General features: G+C 44.4%; 1 protein-coding gene across 1 annotated transcript; it reads right to left on the reverse strand.

The window, feature by feature from the left end:
• On the reverse strand, positions 1-26,009 carry TRPM1 (transient receptor potential cation channel subfamily M member 1). The gene is made up of 27 exons (XM_070953825.1): positions 25,887-26,009; positions 23,985-24,064; positions 23,610-23,805; positions 22,746-22,959; positions 22,081-22,205; positions 20,430-20,601; positions 18,879-19,053; positions 18,263-18,386; positions 17,308-17,380; positions 16,474-16,574; positions 15,336-15,509; positions 14,470-14,604; positions 13,745-13,795; positions 11,490-11,630; positions 11,204-11,233; positions 10,021-10,313; positions 9,501-9,729; positions 9,156-9,272; positions 8,669-8,800; positions 8,100-8,228; positions 7,505-7,756; positions 6,669-6,843; positions 5,608-5,628; positions 4,560-4,704; positions 3,232-3,434; positions 2,064-2,196; positions 1-1,270 (listed from the first exon to the last, which is right to left on the reverse strand). Exons 1-27 carry the CDS (start codon positions 26,007-26,009, stop codon positions 28-30), a joined length of 4,986 nt encoding a protein of 1,661 aa, XP_070809926.1. The 3' UTR covers positions 1-27.

The following is a 26,009-nucleotide window of genomic DNA, read 5'->3' on the forward strand; positions in this document are numbered from 1 at the left end:
TGGCTCACTCATCGAAAAAGGCCATGTTTAGCATTCGGTTTCTGTGGAGGGTTTTTCTTGATTTGTTTTCCGCTCCTCCGTTGGAGATCCAGAAGGGATCATCAAGCTGCTGCTGCTACTGGCATGTCCTGGCCTATTTAGCCTCTCCTTAATGGTCTTGGTTCTCTGAGAACGGCTGTGTAAACTCCTTGACCGCCCAGGTGGATATCTACCACTTCTTCCTGACTTCACCGAGTGTCTGTTGCATGATGGCCTCCTCTGAATGAGTGGTGAGGACATGGGGGAGAGACTGAGACCTTCAACTTTGCCTATCTCACTATTCTCTTCAGGGCTGGCCAGCAAATACTTTTGCTCTACCTGATCCTCCAGCTGAGGCACAACACCTGGATATTCGGGAGGGGGCTCATCATCCATTTTTTGCTGAAGTTCATACTTCCATTCAGCAGTCCACTGCTGAACCGCAGAAGGGCACACTTGGTTCATGATAGTCCTATATTCTTGGTCCACCACCGTCCAATTGTTATACCCGCCAACTGAATCTCCGCCTTGTGCAAAAATAAAACTCTTTGACTTCATTATGGCGGCGTGAGAAGCGTTGCCTGTTTCCGTTGGGTAGTATCTCCTTGCTCTAGGCTTGTCCAAGGGATAAGAGATGGTGGCTTCCAGTTTGGTCTTCCCTAGAGGTAGCTGGGCATTCTGCAGAGCTAGTTGGGTTCCAGATTGACTGTTCTCAATACTATCCATTCGCGTAAGAGATTGAGATATGGACTCATAACTTGGAGACTGATCTCGTGGGTCTACTGAACTGGAATATGAGCTAGGGGCAGCCTGAATGACCTCTAAGGTGTTCTTACTGTCTTCCATAGAGGTTGCCACATTTGGGCCCAAGACAGAACGGAGGCTTCCTTGACGTTCTGGAGCCAGCTGCATCTTGGAATCTGCTTTACGCAACGCCAGTGCTGGAGACATTGGAGTGGGCAAAGTGTCACAGATCAGCTCATCCGTCTGGTAGCGGTAGATGCTGTAACCATCCGAACTATTCACGCTGCTTTGCCTCAAAAGATAGGCCGCGTCACATTCAGAGGAGGCCCGAGAACGTGGGAGAATCAGCTCCGACGTGTCAATGCCGGCCAGTTTCTCCAGAGCTGTTGCCATGCGGCCAGAAGTGTCTTCCAGCTGAGAAAGACGAAGATCCACCGTCTGAAGAGAAGCTTTCATGAAATGCTCCCTTTCGTTCACCTCTTCTAACCTCATCGACATGTTTTCAACCCTGGAGGGTAGAAAGAAACGGATGGTTCAGCAAAACAGTCGGATGTTCTCGCGAAGATTAGAACGACCAGCTGGGACAACAGAAGTGAGGGAAAAAATTCTTCAGTTCTTATCAGGGGTTTAATTAGTTTAACTGATGGATTCTGAGAATGTTCTTTGTTGATCAGGGCAACATCATAAAGGAAAAACAAGAAAATAAGAGGGGGGGGTGGAAATGAGGGTCAATTAATTTAGTGGGGTCAGGTATTTGGCCGGACAACTCAAACTTTTCAAGAGTAGCCATTTAACTTACTGATAAAAGTTGATTTTTTGAGCTGAAAGCTGTGACTATCATTTTACTGCTTTGGGGTCAGGCCCTTGAGGTGTCCAATTGTCCACTGCCCAGTCATAGGGTTCAAATTAGGAAGCGGGGGATGAAATAAAGGATGGAAATATGGCAAAATATGAGGGCATTAAAAAATAAGGAATCAGGAATCAGGAATCAGTTGGACTCCCTTAAGGAAGAATCTTGGATTTAGAAAAATTAGGAAAATAAGGAAAAATATTCCTTTTTCCAGTTTTAACAGGAGGGCTCAGAAGTTAGTGCTGGCGGATAATTCTCAATTATCCCAATTGAGGAGTAGTTCCCAATTTTGACTTGGGTGAAGTCTAGAAGCCAAAACTTTTAATTTTCAACCACTGTACGTTAACGTGGACACAGAAATGGCATTTCCAGGAGAAAAATAACAAAATGTTTCCAGCCGGTATTTTCTTTTGCTTCCTGGGGAAAAGGACTGATATCCCATTGGGGGTACCTTTCAGATGTAACTCGGATGCGTTCGTCATTGGAGGACTGCTCTTCGTCTTCTTTTTCTCGAAAATATTCCTCCACACATTGTTCCTCAAATTCGTACAGTTTCTTCAACTCTTCATCGGTTAGAAACAGCTCTGAAACGGACAGTTACTAAGTCATGTTGCTTTGTTCTGGCAGGTGCGTTGTGGGGAGGGACAATAGCAAGGGGCATGGTTTTGAAGAAGCAACAACTGTCCTTTGCATTTTCACAATACTTCAAAGGAAAGAGGGAAGGGCACATTTTAAAGCTGCTCTTTCATGTCATCTCTGCTCTGTTGTCATCAGGCTGAAACATGGCAAAGGAGCAGAACCAGGTTTGCTAGAGATACTGATTTAAAGCTTTGAAGGAGGCGATGCTAGAGAACATCATTAAATGCCACTAACCTAAATCAAGCTGGCCATCTAGCTGTGAGAACAATAATGCAACAGTTGGGCTCTCAAAATAATTATTGGAAAGCATCCTGCAATATTAGTAACCCAATCTTGATCACATTTACTCATAAACAATCTCATCCAATCAATAGATCCATCCAACCCTCAACAAGGTGCAGGAAAAAAAATCCATGAAACCATCCACGAAACATAGCACCTAGTTTTGTCTTAACAGTCCCCCAAAATGGAGAACCTAGAGATCATCATAGATGGCTTGCTGGGTTTTCTTGTATATTGAAGAGAGCGAAAGGAAGGTTGTGATCATCCATGGATTGCAATTTAGGGGTCATGGAAAAAAATATTTACAATATATCACGGGAGAAGCTCGTAGCCCGGCCTCTTCCTTATTCTGCTGGTTTTCTGTTTGGGGGACATATGTCTTTGTAGGCAGGAAACAGATCCCCAATGTCTATGGAGGTTCTCAGTCCTCCAGGTCATGGTTGTCCCAGAGGTTCTTCTTTTTTTTTTTCAAGAGGCAACCAGACTTTCTGGTTTTTCTTTGAAGATGTTTTGAATTCTCATCCAAGAAGCTTCTTCAGCTCTTCACTTCTTCAGCTGAAGAAGCTTCTTGGGTGAGAAGCGAAACGTCTTCAAAGAAAAACCAGAAAGTCCAGTTTCCTCTTGAAAAAGCACCTTTGAGACAGAGCCCCAATGACCGGAGCTTAGGCATCTGCTAGAAAAGAGTGTTCTCCTCATACTTAGCCCACGATCACTTTCATCCTGGTCTCCTTCTTTGTGCTTCTTCCAGCGGCAGCAAACGCGTACAATGATGATGTACAGGTGGCTGAAGATGATCATGGGGGGTGGGAGGACGGGCCTGTCATGGAAAGTCATGATCAGCTGATACCGCTGGAATTTCCAGACTTGGTTGGAGATGGATTTCACTTCAAAGAAAGTGTTGCTGCAAGAGATACAACGCCACCATTTAGCCAGGTCACTCGCTGCAGATCTCTCTACTACAAAGCTAGGATTCATCTAGACTAGAGCAAGGGTGTCCAAACTTGGCAAGTTTAAGACTTGTGGACTCCAACTCCCAGAATTCCCCAGCCAGCATCCAGAAATCCAATGGAAAACCCATGACAGCACAACAAGACCATCTCCTTTGGTTGAACATTCGGCCATGAGCAACAGTAACGTCTTACACCATCATGGGCTTGTTGAGAGGGGCCTTCAGATTTCTGCCTTATTCCTCTCCTTTCTGGTGTGATTTTCACAGGTAAGAATATGTCAACTGCATGACCCAGTTTCTAGAGGGCTGGTTTTATTTACCAACTCTGCACACAACCATCATTGTGTCAATATTTACAAACTAATGCTTCTCTCCCTCCCTCCCTCTCTCTTCCTCTCCTCTCCTCTCCTCTCCTGACGCCTAAGCGAATTAGCTGTGCAACTGGCACCAATTCCTTTTTCAAACACATGCCCTTTTCAACTATTGGACACTCAGCTGCGGGCAACAAAATAAAAAGTTGCTTGTTGATTTCAAAGCAGAACGACACCCAAAGTGGGCACAGACGTGTTTATCTAGGCCTCTACGTTTGTGCCCAGGCAGAGCAAAGTAAAAATACGCACTGGAAATATCTTTGAATCCTTGTTTTCTGCTTAGTTCTGGCTGTGCACTGCTCTGAGTCCACTAGGAGAAGGGCGGGATACAAATTGAATAAAATAAATAAATAAATAAAGAGTAAATGAGACAGAATATTAGTGGGAGGTGCGTCCTTCGAGAGAATCTCTGCCCAGCACCATTGTAATTGGGAACGAGCAGAGAATAATTTGCATAATCTGGCAATAGAGGTGGTCCTCAATTTACGACCACAATTGAGCCCAAAATTTCGGAGATTTTGCAGTATCCTTCCCCTGCCACGCCCACCAAGCCACACCATGCCCACCAAGCCACGCCCACAGAACTGGTAGTAAAAAAAAAATGAATTTCACCACTGGTCAAGAGTCATATGGATCCTGCCAACCGAAGTCTGACACTGGAGATCTTTTTGACCGGAAGACAAGGGGAGGAAAATGAAATACTCACTTAAAGACAGCAATCAAGAGGTTGACCAGGAGAATGTTGGCAACCAGCAGGTAGCAAGCCATGATGGCAGGAGTCAGCCAAGCACCAGGGATACAAGGGGGGAGCCGTTTGCCATCCTCATCATAAAGGTTATCCCCACAAGGAGCTGGGAAGGAAATTGGATTAGCCTTCACAACTCTGGCACAGACACACTTCTATAGAAATGGGGAAGCATGATTATGGAGGCATCTATGGAGATTCTGCATCCTTCAGGACATGGTTGTCCCAAAACTGCTTTTTGCAAAAGGCACCTAGACTTCCTTGATTTATTCTTTGCAAATGTTTTGCTTCTCATCCAAGAAGCTTCTTCAGATCTTCAGAAATTTCTTGGATGAGAAGCGAATTGTTTGTGAAGAAAAAAACTGAGAAAGTTTTGGAAAAAGCAACTTTGGGGATGATTAAGGAGGCTTCAGGCCCCCCACTGAAGTGGCCATCAAGTGTATTTTCCTTAACTACAGTTAAGGGGAAATGTCTCCCACAAATCTTTGAGGCGTCCTGGATGTGAATTTCATCGTCTGGATGGATGCCAACCTCATCTCTTGAGTGGGAGAGATGCAGGTGGATTTTAAGGGGGAGCTAAAATGCTAGGAAACCTGCACTCAGACGGTTGAAAAGAGCTTCTTCCTTCTACAGTGGTGGAGAAACACCGAGTTCCCATTTCTCCCCGCCAGCCGAAGAGAACAGAAGGTGTAACAGATGGAAGAGCTACTGCCACCAACCCAAATGCAAGAATAGCATTCCGTGTAATCCGTTGCTTAGAGAGAGAGCAAGCTAAATTCTCACCGGCTGCTCATCCACCACCCTTCTGTGTGCCCACCAAGCATTGCAAGCTGTAGGATTTTGGCAGCTGGACAAGTTTAAGATGCATGTTGAAAGCAGCTTTGGGGCTGTTTTTTGGTGTTATACAGCTGAGCTGAACTCAACCCCAAAACACCTGATGAAGCAAAGGAAGGAATCTCCTACCCAGGGGGGCGGGGGGGAAGAACTTTTGATTCATTCATCAACTTACGATTAATCTCCATGGCATAGACTAGCGCAGCATTGCGAAAGCAAGGAACGAAACAAAAGAAACAGAATTAAAAAGAGAGGGAAGAAAGGAAAGCACGTGGCTGAGATTAGGAAACTTTTCAGCTGCCAGAAAGAAATACGTTTGTCCAATATTTTTAAGAGGCAAGAAAGAGACTCCGGAACAATCGCTTTGTCATGCTCTGGAATTTCCTTTGCTCTTTGTCTTTCTAAAATATTATTCATGGCAGCAGGCAGATGATCGTGCAAATATATATTCTAGCTATTTCCATGATGTAAAGGAATGTCTAGGATCACAGTCAACACAAGCACGAAACATCATTGGGGAATCACAACATGATGGACTCCAAGGCCATCCTGGGAAAGCTGCGATCTGGAGAAAAATGTTGTGGGAATGCAAACCAAACTCTTCCCAATTAGCAATTGTGAGGATCCTCATCCAGAGGCAAGCAAGGTTTTGATCACACCCATTGATCGCACCTGGTAAAGCCACAGGGGCTTTAAAAAGTTGCTGTTCATTTTAATTCTTGAGATCTCAGGAAGCTGAACTGTGATTTAGGAAAAGGGGATTTTTATGAGAAGACCAGAATATTCAGTCCTGCCATTGTTTTCCAAGTGCCAGTAAGAGTCTTTTAAGCAACTCGGCTATAAAAAAGATGCAAATCCCAAATCCAGGAAAGGAGGAACTAGACATTTTGTAGGAAGTCCAAAGCTTTCCTTCTTCCAAGTAGGCCTTTGGTGGCAAGTTTATATCCCTCGGGCTTTGAACTTCAAGCAATGGATTGAAGACAACAAATTGCTGAATACACTGGAGAAAAAATGGATGGAGGCCATGTTGTTGAAAGGAACAATTTCTTGTCTTTCAACCTGACAAAATGCAAGGGATTTCCTCAAGGTGATGGGTGGGTTGGGAGAAATGACCAAGGTAAGAATGCCATCAAAGGAAGAAAAGGTTCCAAACTCAAAAAGGGTCATGGATTCCTTTGAATCTGATCATCTGCCTGAAAACAGGAAACAGAATCTTACTATGAACTCTGCTCTTACGGTCTATCTGATCAGCAAAGACCTCTCCATAGATCATCCAGTAGGGCATGTAGAAGATGTTACGGGCCAATCTCCAGGTGGGTTCTTCATCGGGGTGGAGGATGGCTTGGCGAGCCACCCCAAAACTCATCAGGACCACCAACATAATGACCACAAAATACAGCATGTCAATCATCTGTCCAAGAGAAGAACTTGAGTTAAGAGCCCGGGATGAAGTCTTAGTGGAGAATCAGTGGGAGCAAAGACTCAGGGCAAGAAGCATTTACAGCCTCAAGCTTTCATCTCAAGGAAACCTTCAAGAGCAATCTAGGGAGAAGTAGACTTCACAAGGTCTCCAGGGGAGCAGGAACATCAGTTTTGGATGTTTGACTAAAGAACTTTACAATAAGATAACCCACCAGAGGACCTTCGAAGGGAATGGCTGCTCTATTGTCATATGGGAGAGATGATCCTCTTTCCCCAGTTATAATCTTTCCATGATTATGACATGAAGAAGCAGTTCCCTAGCACTCGTGTTAGGCACAGAAGATGGCCAGATGTCTCTCTTTTGAGATCAGTCTTAAAAGGTGGAGACGTAAGAAACTGTTTAACGCAAGGGCAGAGACTTTGGTTTAACCTGATTAATTGGGATGGCCAGACCAGAGGAGTAATGATAGGAGACAAATTGCCCAACCAGGTGAGGCTAGAGACCCCAAAGGTGATGTCTAGAGACCATAGGTGATCCCTAGATCCTTCCACAGGTTTCTTGGTTCTTCCTGTTTTCAGGCACCGCACAGCCTGTTTTTTTCCTTCTTGCCACTGTCCTCTGATGCATAGGACCACCTGCATTTACCTACCATCTTCCCAATCATCATGACGTAGGGTCCCAGGTATTTGTTCACACCAAAGATGTCCAGGACACGGATGTACCAGAAAATGATGTCCACACAATAGATCACTCTTCCGTAACTCATGTAAGGTGGGTTTTGCAAGCGAAGAACAGCTCCGATCAGAAACACAGAGATGGCCACCAAATCAGTGATGTTCCAATATTCTTGCAGCCATACTTTGACTTTCTGACTTAGCTTCCCTGGTTCTGACATCAAAATCTGAAAATAAAGCAATTCAGGTGTGGGTGGAGGAGAGAAGATAAACTTGGATGGGGGGGGGGTTAGGAACAGGAGCAGGATTTCAATTTTTGTGCTTCCATGTATAATGAGCAGCAAGTCTCAAGGTGGAATGATCTCAAAGTCAGTCAGTCTCCTCCTTGCTCCTTCTTTCCTTCCAAAGTGTGTCCTGAACTTTAGGCCTTAATTTCCTGATATACCAGTTCATGATAGAAAGATGCAAAAATGTGAAGAAGTTTTCTCATGCGTGAACTTTCTTCTTATTTCAGGCATCTGTCCGGGTTAAAGATTTTAGAGGACCCAACACAGTGCTAACTTTACTCACCTCCCTGACTTTCTCTAAAGCCAGAGTCAAGATGTAGGAGATGACTACCCATTCTTGGATTGAGGGCCACCGTTCCATCCGGACCAGGATGATGTAATTGAACAGCATTAAGTAGCCCAGGTAGCATATCTGAGGATGAGATCATGCAACTCATGTCTTTGCTGGTCTGTTGGAGGACCATAATAACACTTTCTCCAAGAACTGCAGAATTTAGATTCAAAAGAGACTCCAGAGGACATCTAGCATAATCATATGCTCAAAACAAGTCTCTGGTCCAGTAGAGAGGAGCCCACCTGTCCCCTAGGATGCTTTCTTCTCCAAATTACAGTCCAAGATGTCCATCACCAAGAGTTACCAAAATATCAGATGCTGCTAAGGATTACTAAGTTCAGCCTTGTGTGCCCCAGAAGATTCTTCTAGAAAGCTGATGAAGTAGATCAGGACCAGCCTCATTAAAGAGAGTGGAGAACCTCACATCCCAATGAGAACTTCCTTGAACCCACAATACACTGGCAAAAGAGATACTAACCATGTTGTTTTCAGATCAGCAGGGATATATTTCTACTTACCGTATAAAACCAGAACTTCACAATTGGTGCGTTATAGAATTCACAGATCTTTGTTCCGATGGGAAGGCCTTTCTGCTTAGTCTTCCCGCCCTCTTCATCTCCTTTTCGAGATCCAGCATCGGCATTGGCATCCTGGAAGACAGAGACAACCAGGCAACCGATCACCCCCAAATATCACCCAATTCTCAACAAAGAGAGTTGAAACAGTTCTCATTGCTAAATAGCTTTCTTGTTTTTCAAATAGGCTTCCACCAAGCCCTAGAACACTTCTGTTTTATAGTATATAGTTCTACTTTCTTGGATGAATTTTCATCTCTGGTTCACCAGGTTGAGGACTGGAAACTCTTGCAAAACCTGTTGGTTCAAAAGTATGGAAGAATAGATGGAAGAATGAATGTACCCACGATGGGTTCCTCTAAAGAAAGGAATACAGGGAGTCCTTGAGTTGACTTGAGTTTACTCTGGACTAGGAAAGAGTGAGACTGACCGCATTCTCTTCCTCCTTTTCTTTCCCAACTTCTTTTTCACTGGATGTTTGATACTCGTCATTGGTCCGGAATTCCAGGAAGAGAATGGTGGGGGGGAGGAGGATCCCCATGATGACCTGAGTGGGGGAAAAGAGGGTGGGAAGTCATTAAATAGTCATTAAAGCTCAGGGGATCCTAGAGGCTGATTTTCCCTGGCTAGATATTCTCCAGCTGCATTGATCTTGTGATTCCCATCATCCCTTCATGTTCAAGTGAACAAAAAACTGGGGTGGGGGGAGGTGGCAGCTGGCTGCTTTATTTATTTATGGCTAATCTCTCTGGAGGAACTCATGGTCTACATCTACCTGAAGACCTGGGTTTTTCCGTATGTGCAACCTTCCCATCCACATGTCAGTCAACAGCATCTGGCTGCAAGTGTGTGCAATGAAGTCCCGATGTTTGGCTGCCACCGCAAGTTTCAGGCAAGTAGAGTTGCTCCAGTTCTTCAACTGATAGGTCAAGAGTTTCATGGCCACCTGCTCGTCGTGCTTGTAGGACTGATCCAGCAGCTCCACAGCCAGCTGGCCAAAAACACTGAAGAAACCAAGAAAGCAAGAACCAGTCAAGGATGTCATCTCAATCCTTATCTTGTCCAACAGCTTCCAGACCAGTGTTACTCAACATTGTCAACTTGAAGGTGTGTGCACTTCAACTCCCAGAATTCCACAGCCAGCCAAGCAACCAACCTCATACAATCCAACCAACCAACCAACACACTTGTACCATTTTTCAAAGGGGGCAGAAGGAGAGGATGGATTGTGTTGCTCCTTCTGAGAACACGGTTGATGTTGCCTACAAACCAATCCCTTGTGCCCTTTGACTCACTTGGAGTTGTTGTCCAGATCTTGAGAGATATCATCCACAAGCTCGCTCTCCATACACTCGTGGGCCATGGCTTTGTAGAGCTTACAGGCCACTAAAGCTTTGGCCATGGCTTCTTCTCCACGCTGCCACAAAAAGAGGGCCATTTTTTGTCTCTTCATCAGCACTGCCCAAACCATGAGCTCGTGGAATGGATATTGGAAACGGCTGACTTCTGGATCATCCACATCAATGTCAATGTCTTCTTCCTTCTTCTTCTTCTTCTTTTTCTTCCCTTTGGTGGGAGGCTCATCATCCTAGAAAGAAGTAGCAGAGTTGATATCACCTCTCGTTATTCTCAGTCATCTGCCATGATCTACAAATGATCTGGGTAAAGGGTTCATTCCTTCATTCATTAGATTCTTTGTCTGCCTTTATTACTTTATGTACTAAGAAAAAAGGTCATGCAGTTCCATCAGAGAGCTCCAGAACAAGGTGAGAAATGCTAGCATGCTGAGTGGTTATGCTTGCAGATATTCTAAAGACCAGGGAATATTCTTACAGGCGTGGCATGCAACTATTCAACGCAAATTCCCTACACATGCTGTGACATGGAAGCAATTGAGTGCAATGCTACAACTGGGTTGGTGGCTGATACGTTGACATGTTTCTTAGCCATCTGGTACCTTCAGGTGAGTTGGTTTCCTCTCCCATGACGACTAGGCAGCATGGGTGCAATCTTGCAGGGGAATGCTGGTTGGGGAATTCTGGGAGTTGAAGTCCACCTATCTTAAAGTTGCTATGGTTGAGAAACACTGCATTAGATCAAAGTAACTGGGCCAGACAGAATTCTTCACTTCTGCCTGATTTCCTGAATGGATCTTCTTCCCTCTGCCTTTTTCAATTACAGGCCTTCCTTGTTATTTGCATGTTCCTTATTTGCTAAAGCTTATTGGTAATCCCAAAATCAGTATTTGCAATCCTTTCACAGTGATTTGTGGACCAGAGCAGAGTGGGCACAGGGTTGGACTAGAAGACCTCCAAGGTCCCTTCCAGTTTCATTCTGAACTAGGTATGCCTCTCTCAAGGATCTTTCTGGTTAAAATGGCCATCAAAAGTAAGATCTTTTTTTTTTAAATAAAACATGAAATGCTTAATCTTTACTCTTTTTTTTAAGGATTTCCACCCATATATATGAAGAACTTACCTCCATGCCCAGAAGTTTAAGAGCTTTAGGCTGCATGGTGAGGAAAAAAGAGGAAGAAAAATGAGTTTTAAAGTAATCATTTTCCAGTTGCAATCTAACGTATTTTACAATAAAATTAAAAGAAAAGGTTTTCAAGAGAAGATTGGACAATCATTCATCCATCACAATGGAATAAGGACTCCATATTCTCATTATGCTGAAATTAAAACACAGAGCAGAGCAGGGGAGAAGGACAGGTATAATTATTCCGTGAAGCATATTTTGCAAAAAAAAAAAATGGCTTTACCCGTTTAGGTCCAAAGAGATTGTTGTAGAGGGTCCGGAAACTCTTCCGTGTATAATTGCAGCGATACGCCCCACCCATGAGATATTCTAGCACCAAACCGATGTCGATGAGGCTGATATGATAATCGGGCGGTAGATTTCCCTAGAGAATTCACCAAAATGGACTTGTTGAAAGAGGCTAACAAGGCAGGCCAAGAAACAAGGCGTTCCAGATTAGGCTGCAATCTGAAAGACCCTAGGACAGGGTTTAGCATAGAGGGATGTCCAGCCTTGGAAACTTTTAAGACCTGCAGACTTCAACTCCCAGAATCCCCCTGCCAGCCAGCCACTCTCTCTCTGCCCTAGGAAGAAGACAATGGCAAACCGCTTCTGAAATCTTGCCAAGAAAACTGCAGGACCTTGTCCAGGCAATTGCCAAGAGTCAAGACTGACTCGAAAAGACCCCCTCCCCAAATAAGGCAAACAGGGAAGCAGAAACAAGGAATGAGAATGTCTAATAAGCAACAATGCTGACATTTCAATTTAGGAGCAGACAAGGAAGTTGATTTCATTCCTTTATTTATTACATTATCTTTTGTCCGTCCCAGGAGCTTTTGCTTCTGAGAAGGACCCAAAGACATCAAAGATGCCTCCTCCTGACGAGACATCTGTCCACCAGCACCAAACAATCAGAAGCTTGTTGAAGGGCCAGACATGGTACACAAGTAGGTGGGACAACCTTGGAGGTCATTATGCTGAAAATTATGAACACTTCAATTCAATTCTGGCCCACTTCCTGGAGCTTTGATCTCAGCACAATGCTTCGACTGTTTCAATGGGGAGCCTTTCGGGTTTCATCGAGAGCGACGGAGGAAAACACGGGGCAACGGCTAAGAGACACGTAAAGTGAGCCGATTGGCTTTCAACCGACCAAATCGTGCAGGTTGTCGCAACCAATCCGTTTTTCTGGGAACTCCAATTTTTAAGGACAGCAACAACCTAAGTATCTTAGCTTGGTTCACTCGCTCCATTCCATTCCTATTATACACCTTTATCACGGTTTCCCTTGTTTTTTTTGTTTTTTTTCCAACAGGCACCAGAAATCTCCAGGATCCAATCTGTGTCGGTACCTGGCACCAAAAAGCTTAAAAAACAGCTAGAAGGATTATCAGATCTGGGTTACAAGGAGTTAAATGACCAATAGGTGGCTGTAAAACATTAGTTTTCTGAGTTCTTTGCTGCCCTCTAGAGGCTCAGTTTTTCACAGTCCATAGCTGGTTACCCTATTACCGTGATGGGGAACCTATGGCACGCGTGCCAGAGGTGGCCCGCAGAGCCCTCTCTGTAGGCACGCGCATCGTCACCAGCCGCTCTTCTGGTTTCTTCACATGCACGCTGGCCAGCTGGTCTTTGTGGGTGCCAGAGAGCCAGAAAACAGCCTGAAAACTGTCTGAAAAATGGCCAAAAATGGCCAAAAACCCAGGCCATTTCCCAGCTGTTTATTGGGCTGTTTTTAGGCTGAAAACTGCACAAAAATGGCCCCAAAACGGCTGAAAAACACCCTGAAAACAGCTCAAAAACAGCCTGAAAATGGCCAAAAAAATGGCCAAAAACAGCCAAAAAACAACCATGCATGCACACACACACACATACATGCACACACATTCCGGTTTGGGCACTCGGTGCTGAAAACGTTCACCGTCACTGCCCTATTAAATCCTTCAGCATCCAACTCTCTAACATATATATTTTATCAAATTTCTAAACCAATTTTTAAATTTGCTTTTATGGGGGGGAAACCCTCTAAGAGCAACATACACTTATGTGTTTTTTGGGGGTGGATAGAGGGTTCTCTCTCCCCAAAGATTTGGTTATATTTTCCACTACAAGCAATGTTTCTTTTCCGCTTGTGAAACTAAAGATGGAAGGGGCTAATATCCCTGCAGCTTTCTCAAAAAAAAAAAAAAAAGGCAAGATGTCTTCCCCCAACTCCGTGCTGTTCCCATTGCACGGAAGGAATCATTGCTGATTCAGAAGGGTGGGTAGGTCCACCAGATATTAAACCCAAAAATAACTTTTGCAAACAGGTCAAATGAAATGCAGAGGCTGGAATCTGACTCTACTAGGGATCTTTCAAGGAATATTTCGGAGACGAGTCCTGGCCTAGAGATCAGGTCTCTTCCCATTTTACATTCACTTTCTATCTTTTGATAGTTGAAATAAATGTGAGAAACATTTTTGGGAACCCCCATTTCACCCCACTGTTTTTTAATTTACCTTTTTCACGTCTCTCACAATCACATGCAAGTTGTTTGGTGGGCCAAGTCTCTGAAAAACAGAACATTGTGGTTTTCTTTTACAAAACGTTGGGTGATCGAAGGCATTTCTGTAGAGTTTATGCAAGGCATTGAAACATAAACATTAGAATATCAAGGTGTTTACATGACCTGCTATGCCCAAGAAAAGAATCCCTATTTTGGCTTAACGCAAAGACTTGGTTGATTCAACGTGGCATGATAATGATAGGGTATCACTATACCTTAGTAGTAATTCCCCCTCTGTCCATCTTCACCTCTCAATTTTTCTCTCTACCTTCTTGACTTTGGAAGAAACATGAAGGATATTCCATTTCCAAGTTGACCTGCTATCCTCCCCTAGGTCTGTTCCACTGGAGCAGTGCTTCTCAACCTTGGCAACTTTAAGATGTGTGGACTTCAACTCCCAGAATTCCCCAATCTTCTGGGAATTGAAGTCCACACATCTTAAAGTTGTCGTGGTTGACAAGCACTGCTTTGGAAGGTTAAAAACCCTCACTCAGCCTGTTTCAGAAGGAAGACTCACAGGATCCATTCTAATGATTCTAAAAGCAGCAGATGATTCCAAGATTTAGAAGAACTCACCCCATGGTCCTTCACAACCCTCCGGGAGGCTTGCTTAGTTGTCCTACTCCAAACTCCACCTGATGGGACAGGTTTAAAAAGAAACTTGCGAGTGTCACTCACAGTGTTGTAAAGCTCTTCCAGACGTGGGATGGTGAGGAATCTCTGCATGTTGACCCCATTCTCAATCAAAAGTTTCACAAAGTCCACCCGGTCCAGGACAAGGGCATCCAGCATTGATTGTTCCAGGGCGTTTACCTACAAAAAATGCCGATACAAAGCATGTGTTGAGGGAGCATGACCCATAAATGCAAAAAAATACTGAAGCTGGTGGAAAATATGGAGGTAATCTTGGCAAAACTGGGTTAGTTTTAGATTCGGTTTCTTTTTTATGGCTTAGGGTTCTGTGAGAGCCTCAACCTAACTCAGTTTGGAGTTAATCCATCCTAATTTTTTGCAGGTATGACAGAATCTTCATAGTTGGTGCCCAGAAAGAATCCTCTTAGGATACTCTCTGGGCATTATTTTGCACCATGAGAAACTGTGTAGAATGAAGTCAATAATACAAGACCTAAGAGGTGGAAGATCATTCAAGAGAGATCCAACCCAGAACCTAGGAGGAATTTCCTGATGGTGAGAATGATTCATCAATGAAAGAGCTTGCCTCCCAGCATTGTGGGTGCTCCATCCCTGGAGGTGTTCAAGAAGAGACTGGACAGCCATTTGTCCAGGGTGGTGTGGGACCTTCTGCTTCAATAGGGGTTAGATTAGAAGATCTCCACTGTCCCTTCCAACTGTGTTACTCTTATGTTCTACATTAAGCCAAAGATCACAAGGACTAGCAAACAAATAAAGCACCTGGAAAGCACCTGGTTCAGAGGAGTCTTAATGCTACATGCAGAGGAAAAGGTTCAGGTTGATGTAGATGAAAACCTTCCTCCCAGCCTTGGCGACGCTGAAAGGAGCCACCAAGCCCTTGCCAACCTCACCCAGTTCAAGAGTTCAAGTTTCCTTGGATCCAGCTCTTCCTCCGGTTCCTCTTTCTGCTTTCCACCTTTCTTTTTCCCTTTCCCTTTCCCTCTTCCACCTTTCGCTTGAGGGGCGGGAGATTTCTTCTCCTTTTCCTGAAGGGCCCCATCTGCAGGGGCCAGACTTCCCAGTGGCTAGAAAGGAAAGAACACAAGACACATAGTTGAGATGGGGGTAGGAACAAGTGACTCCTTTCTCTTCAATCCCCAAAAGAGATGATCTGAAGATCATCAGATCTTCAGCTTCAACCACAATAAACAAGCAAATAATAGATACAAACTCAAGGTAAACCGCTCCAAACTCGATTGCAGAAAATATGACTTCAGCAACAGAATGGTCAATGCCTGGAATGCACTACCTGACTCTGTGGTTTCTTCCCAAAGCCCCCAAAACTTTAAACTTAAACTGTCTACTGTTGACCACACCCCATTCCTAAGAGGTCTGTAAGGGGTGTGCATAAGTGCACCAGCGTGCCTACCAACCCTGTCCTAATGTTCCTTTTTACTTACTCTTTTCATGTATTCAAATTATGTTTATACTTTTATCTGTTATCTTATATATGATTGACAAAATAAATAAAGAAAAGAAAAGAAAAGAAAAGAAAGAAAATTAAAAAAAGAAAATAAAAAGTAAGTGCAAAAGGACACTGGACGTCCTCCTTTCTCTTCTCATGCAAATTTGGCTGGCGGAATTGCAGGAAGAACTGGTTGGACAGCGCAGATTTGACAAGGGAGAGAGGCTGAAGGGTAAGCACATACTACACAAGGCCAGCTACAATACAAGGCCTTTTCTTATTGCTGCATTGTGTAGACCAGGGGTCTCCAACCTTGGCAACTCCCAAAGCTGGCTGAGGAATTCTGAGAGTTGAAGTCCACAAGTCTTAAAGTTGCCAAGGTTGGAGACCCCTGGTGTAGACTTCTGGCAGCAGCTTGGACTGGAGATGATTAAAACCAAGAACAAATCCCTCAAAGGTCTGGTTAAGATAACTAGCACAAGAATTCCAGCAAGAATTCTCCTTTCAAGGGAGAAATCTAAATACAGGTAAAACTTTATTTTTAAATACCAAGAGGAGGAAGTTTGACTCTAAGATATCTTTACCGGCCAATGGTGCCCAAAGACGAAGATCTGGCTGCGGGCAATATCGACCCGGTTCCAAGCCAACGCTAAGCTCAGCTGATCAGATGCAGAGACGTTGGTACCTAAGGAAACAAACAAGCCCAGGCCAACAGTTTTGTACCAATACAAGAAAGGACTTGTGGCAACAATGCCCAATCTTTCTTTTGTCATGGGTTAAGTCACCCTAAAATGAAAAATAAGGATGTATTATTTTTCTCAATATCTCTGTTCTTTGTGTCAACTCCACTAAGTTGAGTAGTTAGAGGAAGTTAGAACTTCAAAGATTTCAGTAAAGTATCTTTAGTGATAGTTTTGGGGTCCATACAGGTCTTGTATGGAATTTCCCAGCCTTGGTTATTAGTGAGTTCATGAAGGCAGAGTGTCTTTGAAGTTTCTGAAAGGCTTCTCTCCAGGGGTGAAATCCAGCAGGATCTGACAGGTTCTAGAGAACCAGTAGTGGAAATTTTGATTAGTTCGGCGAACCGGTAGCAGAAATTTTGAGCAGTTTGGAGAACCGGCAAATACTACCTCTGGCTGGCCCCAGGAGTGGAGAGGGAATGGAGATTTTGCAGTATCCTTCCCCTGCCATGCCTACAAGCCACGCCCACCAAGCCACGCCCACAGAACCAGTATTTAAAAAAATTGGATTTCACCACTGCTTCTTTCCAAGGTTCTTCCCACTTGGCCTGAGTTGCCCTTTAGGAGAGAAGCTGCCAGTGGACTTGACTTCTCTCTCTAGATTGTTCAAGTCTCCCCTGTCTTCCATTCCTTTCTCAACCTCTCCACACCTTCTCACTCCCTGCATGGTAAGCTCACCTTTAAGTAAAGCCGTTAGGATGGACATCTCAATATCTTGCTGCCCTTCAGATCCCATGCGGAAGACCGTGATCTAAAGACCAGCAAAGACAACCATGAGGAAAAGCAGAGGAAGAATCTTTCTATGTTTCTCTTTGGGGCACTGAAGATTTCAAGAATTCAATTCGGTGGTCGCTAGGTGTCAAAAACGACTTGATGGTACATAATCAGTCTTTCAATTGCTATAAAAATCACAGCCAATCTATTGCATGAGGGATGACTCTGCACTGCGATTTACATCTCAATTTAACATTCTTCAGAGAAAGAGATATTTTAAGTCAGTTAAGTTGCCTGCATATGGATTTTCCTCCCCAATCCTTAAGGGTCCAACCAGAGGGGATGAGGGGAAGGATTTGATTCTTAAACCTTTTCCTTTTCTTTAATACAGAAGCAACGATAAAGCCTGCCGCACAGTTTGGAAGCCTTAAGGAGTCTTGCTGGATTGGCCGGAAGAAGGAACGAGCCACAGAGATGTCTCCTCTGCCCCCGTTTATCTTCAGGAAGAACATGGGGATTAAGAGTTAATCTGATCAAACTGGTTCTCATAGCCTCCTAACTGCTATTATCATGAGGACAATTGGGGAAAAAAAAGACATTCGCTGATGGAGGCTTTTAAGAAGGACAAGCTGATTATATCATCATCAAAAGGGATTCCCTAAAAACCCAGATGTCCGGTTGTGTGACCATTTGATATCTGTGGCTATTGCTGTCACTCATTGCTCGCGGCAATTAACCTGGTCTGATGAATCACAAGGCGGCACTGATTTGAACTAGGCATGACTTTACTCCTTGGCAGTCAGGAACCACCGAGAACACTCCAGCCAACACTGACAAAGCAGTAAAGTAGAGGTAAGAGCAGCAGACCAAATCACATTGCTGATAAATGCTCCCATAAATACTGCAATAACGGCCTTACCAGTTCTTTCTTCTTCATACATTCCATGAGAATCACAAAGAGCTGATGGGCTTGATTCCGACTGTAGCTGAACGTTTTCTGAATGGTGACCAGCAGCTGGTCCCGAAGAGATTCATTTATTATGCTAAAATTGAGGGAGAGAAAGCGGGGGGGGAGAGGGGGGGAGGTTGTTAGGCTTCAGAAATCAAGAAGGGGACATTAGATATTGTGCATTGTGTATTATTCTATCAATAGAAGAGAATATTTGTAGCGTGGGATTGAATTGTAGGGTCCATTGGTGCTCTCTGAGCTTGGTGTTTTTCTTGCAGTCATTTGGTGACCCAACTAAGGAACATCGCCAGTTATATCTTCATCAACATTGATATTGTTACCTAGTTGGGTCGTGAAATGTCTGCAGGAAAGGCAGCAAGCTCAGAGAGCACCGAGGACCCCATATTACTCTATTCTTTATCCAGAATTATAGCAAACAACATGTGGTGCCCCCTACAGGTAGTAACTCATTGACCTTGGTGGGAAACAGATAAAAAATAAACACTTTTGGGAAAGAAAGGACCCACTCCCCAAATAAAAGGGCCAAGGGCAAATCCAGCTGTGTCCCTGTACCCCAGTAGCTCACCCGCCTTCTTCCGAATACTTGTGTGCGAACGATATAATGTCCGATGCTCTTCCACTGCCATCGCAGATGACCACGGGAAGTGGGGGCTCTTCACGCAGATATTCCAAGACAATTGAGATCACGTTGGGGCCCCCTTCAACTATCAATCCGACCACAGGGACTCCTTGCCCCAGGCCTGTAGAATGAATCAAGCACACCATCAGAGGTCAACAAAAGGTTTTCAGGATAGGGAGACCTCCAGTTCTCCATTGGTGCGTCGTTTTATTGGCATCCGTATTTACAGTATATTGCACATAATTTTGGGTGCAACATAAGAATAACAGAATAACAGAGATGGAAGGGACCTTGGAGGTCTTCTAGACCAACCCCCTGCTCAAGCAGGAGACCCTGTAGCATTCCAGACAAGTGGCAGTCCAATCATTTGTTAAAAAGCTCCAGTGTTGGAGCACCCACAACTTCTGGAGGCAAGCCATTCAATGAGTGGATTGTTCTCGCTGTCAGGAAAATTCTCCTTCATTCCTAGTTGCTTCTCTCCTTGACTAGTTTCCATCTGTTGCTTCTTGTCCTGCCTTCTCCTGCTTTGGAGAATAGGTGGACCTCCTCTTCTTTGTGGCAGCCCCTCAAATATTGGAACTCTGCTATCATGTCCTTATTTTCATTAAGCTAGACATACACAAACCCTGCAGCTGCATGCACCTGGACTACACTTAACCATAAGGGCACACTTTACTCAACTACCACAATGGCTTCTGGTTTTGAGTTCCAAGGGTCGTCCTAGGAGCCAAGCCAAACTCTTTAGAGCTAGGTTGCAAATCATGGCTGGTTGACGTTAGAGACAACAGCTGAGCAGCCCTTTGCGACCCCTGCCTCACTCTGAGCTCCAGGCATAGGATGACAAAGGGAACCCCGCAGGTCATGAAGTCCATACAAGCTTGGTCAGCAATCAGGAAGCTCCTGGATTCAAGGGGAAATGAGGATAGCAACAGCAACAGCATTTAGACTTATATACTGCTTTACAGTGCTTTACAGCCCTCTCTAAGTGGTTTACAGAGTCAGCCTCTTGCCCCCAACAATCTGGGTCCTCATTTTAGCAACTTCGGAAGGATGGAAGGCTGAGTCAACCTGGGGCCTGGTGATGCACTCTAACCACTGCACCACCACGGCTGAAGGAAGGAAGGATTAGAAAGAGGGAAGGGAAGGGAGGGAGGGAGGGAGGGAGGGAGGGAGGGAGGGAGGGAAGGAAGGAAAATAGCAATATCACTTATATATCGCTTCACAGTGCTTTACAGCCCTCTCTAAGCAGTTTACAGAGTCAACCTCTTGCCCCCAACAATCTGGGTCCTCATTTGACCGACCTCAGAAGGATGGAAGGCTGAGTCAACCTTGAGCCAGTCAGAATCGAACTCCTGGCAGTGGGCAGAGTTTGCCTGAAATACTTCATTCTAACCACTGCACTACCAGGGTTCCTCAGCCAAGGAAAACAACCATGGCTCATCATTGTTATGGGGGTCAGGGCCTTTGGGGGCAGAAGACCTGAACCCCCTCACTTACGGGTGTTGATTTTCTGCAGAGAAATGTGCTTTTCCAGTTGGCGTCTCAGTTTCACCTCTGCTCCATATTTGCCCAGGGTGCCATTGTCGGCGAGGATGAAATGCGTATGGGAGCTGTTCAGCACGCAAAGTTTGCTGAGTGGGTTTGACATCGTCTGATAAAGCTTCGTCACCTGTCAAGCAGAAAAGCACAAGGTTGTTTGAGTTTAGGGGAGGGCCCCACATCCCAACCCACACCGATGCAGTTGTCTCTGGCTGTCACAGAAATTAAACAGTGAGTGCCACTGTACAGATCTCTGCCATCCAGAGATGATTTCCCAGGAGGAAGAATGCCAATTAATAGAGAGCTTTAACGAGAATGTCATCAGCCAGCCAAATATAAATTTCCAGGCAGATGGCAGTTTTGCATCCTCTCCTGGATAAGGTGGCCAGATGCAAAGAAAGGGGGCAGATTCGCAGCATCTGGCAGCAGGAGCAAAGATGGGGCTCTCAACATGAAATCCACAACATAGGTCGTGGCAGCCCAAAGCTTGAGAGAGATTAATTTAATTCTAGCATCAGTTGCCACCTTGTTTCTTCTTCAAGCAAATAAATAAAAGCTTTTTTGAATCAAGGCCATTTCTGGTAGAGGACACTTCCTGAAGGCGTCGGGGTGGAAAAGGTTGAAGTTCAGGGGAATTCTGGTTAATCTGAAAAATCGAAGAAGAGGCTTCCCATCTCCAGCTTGTGCCCTCGTGAGAAGGAGGAAGGGAAAATCCCACACACAACTTTGATCCATTCAACACTAAGCTAAGAGTTAGCGTTGCCTCCAAACTGAATGAGAAAGTGACAGCAAAATTGTGGCTAAGAACAAAGCAGGAACTAAAAATGAGGTAACAGAGCTATGAATTAAAATGACAGATGGGAGGAAACAACAAACTCTTTAAGATTTTGTCTAAGGATCTGCTGAAGGAATTCAGATGTGTCCTTAGGGTCTCCTTAAAAGCAAGCAAGGAAAGGTGGAGCTGATGACACCTCAGAGGAGGCCATCCAAAGATCTGAAGCTCTCCTGTTGGGTGCTCTTCAGCCAAATCTCTCTTGCTTGGTAGGACTGGGAGAAAAGCTTTAGAACAGAGGTCTTCAAACCTGGTAGCTTTAAGACTTGTGGACTTCAACTCCCAGAATTCTCCAGCCAGCGTAGCTCCACCTTCCCTTGCTTGTTTTTAAGGAGGCCCTAAGAACACATCTGCTTTAGAAGATGCGATGATGGGGACCATAACTTTGCAATAATGGCATGCATGCTGATTTGGGGTAAGGAAAGCATGAGGGAGGCTTCCAGCCCCCTGAATCAAAACAAAACAAAACAAAACAAAACAAAACAAAACAAAACAAAACAAAACAAAACAAAACAAAACAAAACAAAACAAAACAAAACAAAACAAAACAAAACAAAACAAAACAAAACACAAAACAAAACAAAACAAAACAAAACAAAACAAGGCAATCACTTCCTTACTTCAATCATTTGTTTTCCAGTAAGAAAAGGAGATGGAATTGTGATAGAGAAACACAGGCAGTTACAAATGAAAGAGCAAGAACCTGGATGTTAATCAAGTTGGAAAGAGGGGGAAAAACTTGATTAAAAACTCCCCAGAAGTGTGGGACAAACTCACATCTTTCCCAAGTAGATCTTCCTTGTTTTCCACAATGCCCCATGGGGCAATGCCAATGGCACAGATGCGTCCTCTGGACTTGGAAGAGTGGTCTTTCAGGGCATCTCCAACATGGCGAATGATTCCTGCATGAGGGAGGAGACCAGTGCATTAGCCTCTTCCCTGGGGCGCTGGCATGCAATTTAGAGAACATTTTCTCCATTAAAGACCCCCATCCCTTTCCCACGGATTAAGACAGTCCCGTTAGGACCTAAACTGGATATCTTCTTGAATGGCCAGATGGAAAACGAGTTTCACAATGATGGTACCCTTCTGCAGTTCTCTGGGAGGGTCAATCTTCCACAATTCTTAGAAGTTCCACCAAAGCAGTTTTAGAAGTTCCACCACAGCAGTTTTAGAAGTTCCACCACAGCAGTTTTAGAAGTTCCACCAAATCTTTGGGCAGCATAGTCTGTCTCAAGCTCGTTGCAAAGCTTAGCCATGACTCATCCCCAGTGCAATAGTTACTGTAGTACTTGGGCCATCCTTCAAAGCACACAATGCTTCTTTGTCTTCCACCCACACAAACACACCCTGCTAGAAAGCATGGCATTGATCTCAGCCAGCTTCTTGAAAGAGACCTCCCAGAGAACTTCCAAGGTGATGGACAGCTGACCATTAGATACCTGTACTGACTCCTCCAGTGAAAATCCAGGCCCCAGTGGTCATGGCCGCCTTGATGAGTCCCTTCCCAAACACTTGCTTAAGTTTGGGCTGCAGCTCAAAGTTCTGGAGCCCCCCATGGACAGATATTAGGAGCTTGGGGAGTTCTAGTTGCCAGTCCTTCACCATGAGTTGGAGCAGCAAGTCCGGCTTGGTATCGTAGGACACTCGGATGTACTGCAAGATAAAAGGACACAGAAACGTTGCTGGATCTGATCAAAATCCTAGTTAGCTCAGCTCCAATTTTGGTTTCCTTTCTGGCAAACCAGTTTGGTAGGAAAACAGTTTGAGCCTACTCTAGAGTTAGGGTTTTGTTTTCCAGATGTATTTTATGGGTTCCTGCCAGATGTAGGAGAAGGAATGGCAGAACCTTGGGGAGGAGTTAAAAGAGGGATCGGCCTGGAATCCCTACATAGCCACAAGCAAAGCAAGTCCAACTTCCCTTCAATTCTGTTTTCCCTTATCTAACTCCTAACTCCTAGCAGGTGCTGCTAACCATCAGTTGAGAAGATTCCTGTGCATTGACTTTTAGCAATGAATTTAATTGGACCTTCATGTGTGGATCTGGTTTGTTGCACCTGACACCAGAAGCTCTAAGCCTATCACCAGTTGCACATTTTATTCCATGAACACAATTCGACTCTTTGGGTTTCCTTCAGATTTTCTCAAAGGTCCCTTCTCTACATTGGCTCCCAAGTTGGTTTGGGTGGAAACCTAGGCATTGCCTAAGGACCAATGTCCCGGGGCTCCCTAGCAGAAGATCACTAAGAAGGCCATCTTGGTGAGCCCTCACTGACTCCTCTAAAGAACGAACCCTTCTTACTTACCATGGACTTATTGATATGACCTCCACCCTGGAAATCAAGATTTCCAAAGGCATCAGTGGGGAGAGCTTGGGTGTGTTTACTGATAGACCATTTTTCTGGCTGGGCCTCTAATTGCTTTGTTGGGTCTTCTCCATCCTTGTTTGCCGTTTCAGCTGGAATGGGGATGTGTTGAAGAAGGAGTTGACCACAGCAGCACCTGTGGCCAAAGCAAAACCAGGTCAAAATCAAAACATGAAACCAGGCCCAGTGGCTGGCATCTAACCACTTTTCTTTCTTTTATTGTCTGGAGATGTTCTTTACACCAGTTCTTTAAAAGCAAAATCAGTTGATGACAAAGAATTACCAATGCAAACACCAAGACAGAAGGAAAGTCACCTGGTGGCATCTTTGCTGTTGACAATTATGCGGATGCATTCTCTCTTGAAAAAAGTCTTCTCTATCCAAGCTTTTTGACCCTGTGGGGTGAAAGCGGAGAAGCAATTCGGTCTAAACACGGAAACTGAAACCAGGAGAAAGGACGAGATGTGTGGTATTCAGAAATCCTTATTTCTCTCAAGGTGATAGGAGCATCACATCAGAGTGCACATATTTAGACACCCACTACAGGGCACCAAAAACATTGAGGAAATGATAGGCAGTCCTTGACTTGAAACCATTCATTTAGTGACCACTCAAAGTTACAATGACACTGAAAAAAGTGACTTGTGACCCAGTCTCTCACATACGATGGCATGTGATCAAAAGTCAGGACCTTGGCAACCAGCCTGTATTGATGATGTTGCAGTGGAGGACATGTGATCATCATCTGCAAACTTCACAGCTGGTTTCCCAAAAGCAAAGTCAATGAGAGAAGCCAGATTTGCTTAACGGAGCACACATCCTTCCTTTCTTTAGACTCTTTCTCTACTGCCTCCCCTTGAAAGAAATCTCAAAGCTATTTACCAGCCTGCTTGAAATGGTTACTGAATGAACACATTTTGGAGGTTCACGCAACATCGAAACATAAAAGAATTAAACTGTCATGGTTTCCACTCTATACTAAGCCACCAAAATAGAAAATAAATGGAACCAAACTCAGTTCAAAAACTTAACATGCTTTGTAAAAATATATTTTAAGCGACTTAATTAAGCTTGTTCTTTGAACATTTCCATGCATTAGCCAAGTTTTAAGTACATTAACCAAAATAAAACTGCCTAACATTAATCTCTCTCTCTTTCATGCTCTCTACCCATCCATCATCTCTATCTATCAACTCTATCATATCTATCAATCTATCATATCTATCCATCTATCCATCTATCCATCTATCCATCCATCCATACATACATACATACATACATCCATCTATCTATCTATCTATCTATCTATCTATCTATCTATCTATCTATCATCTATCTCAATCAGCATTCACACAAAGTTAGTGATCAGACATCATACCTCATCACTGCCATACCACCAGGTCTTCTGATCCAACCCTGCCTGATTCAATCAATCCATCCTCACCAATTTGTTACACCTAATTTCAATTATTACACATCTTGTTTTTTTTAAAAGAAACACAAGCAAATAATCTTGACTAACCATCACAAAAAAATAAATTGTTTCAGATGCCAACACTCCTGCATATATCATTTTTTACCTTTAAAAAAACCTTATTTATCCATGGTTGGCCTACTGGAGGTCAAAAAGCTCAATAAATTGTGTGCCAGTGAGTGTCGCACATTGGTGGTTGTGACACATATTTTGGGTGACAGGGAGCCGCAGCAGAGGGACGAAGGAGCCACATGTGGCTCCAGAGCTGCGGGTTGCTGACCCCTGAATTAGCCCAGCAGAACTGACCAGGAATCGCCTTGCATAATTCCTTTAGGATGGAACAGGGTCATTAGATCTTTGTCTAGAGGGAGTTTAGGAAGGTCCCCTCTAGATACAGCCAAGTATCTGAGTCTACCACCCATCTGGCTTGTTTCTCCAGACCTTAGATGACCTTATCTTCTGACATTACCCCAGCCTGACCAATAGACTCAGCCAACCATCCCCCACAAAATGTCCCTCTCCTCAAAAGTATAAGACAGTCTCCAAGGAAAAGCTCTCAACTCCACCTCAAAATACCCCTCACAGGGCTCAATCCAAATCTGCAACAACAAAAGCAGTGAAACACCCCCTCCCCATTGAACTGCTGTTCTCCAGAGAGAGCTTTCAGCCCCCCCTCCCTCCCTCCCTCCCCCCCTCCCTCCCTTCAGCACGAGGACTTTTCTTGGTCAAAATGCCCACCTTACCTTCTGGGATCCAGACATGGAACCCTTCAGAGAAGTGCGTTGGAAGGAGCTGCTCATCCTTCGGACGGAGCCGCTGAGCTTCCCTCCCGGCCCCTTCTTGGTTCCCAAGCCTTTGCCCTCCAT

Source organism: Pituophis catenifer, unplaced genomic scaffold (assembly GCF_029215685.1).
Source record: "Pituophis catenifer annectens isolate HBS135680 unplaced genomic scaffold, rPitCat1.0.hap2 SCAF_14, whole genome shotgun sequence".
NCBI lineage: Eukaryota > Metazoa > Chordata > Lepidosauria > Squamata > Colubridae > Pituophis > Pituophis catenifer.

Coding starts and splice junctions, on each gene's coding strand:
- TRPM1 (XM_070953825.1), bottom strand. CDS start 26,009: ATGGAGGGCAAAGGCTTGGGAACCAAGAAGGGGCCGGGAGGGAAGCTC. Junction 20,602..22,080: donor AAGATCTACTTGGGAAAGAT/GTGAGTTTGTCC, acceptor TCTGCTTGACAG/GTGACGAAGCTTTATCAGAC. Junction 8,229..8,668: donor TGAAGTTCTGGTTTTATACG/GTAAGTAGAAAT, acceptor TCTCATCCTCAG/ATATGCTACCTGGGCTACTT.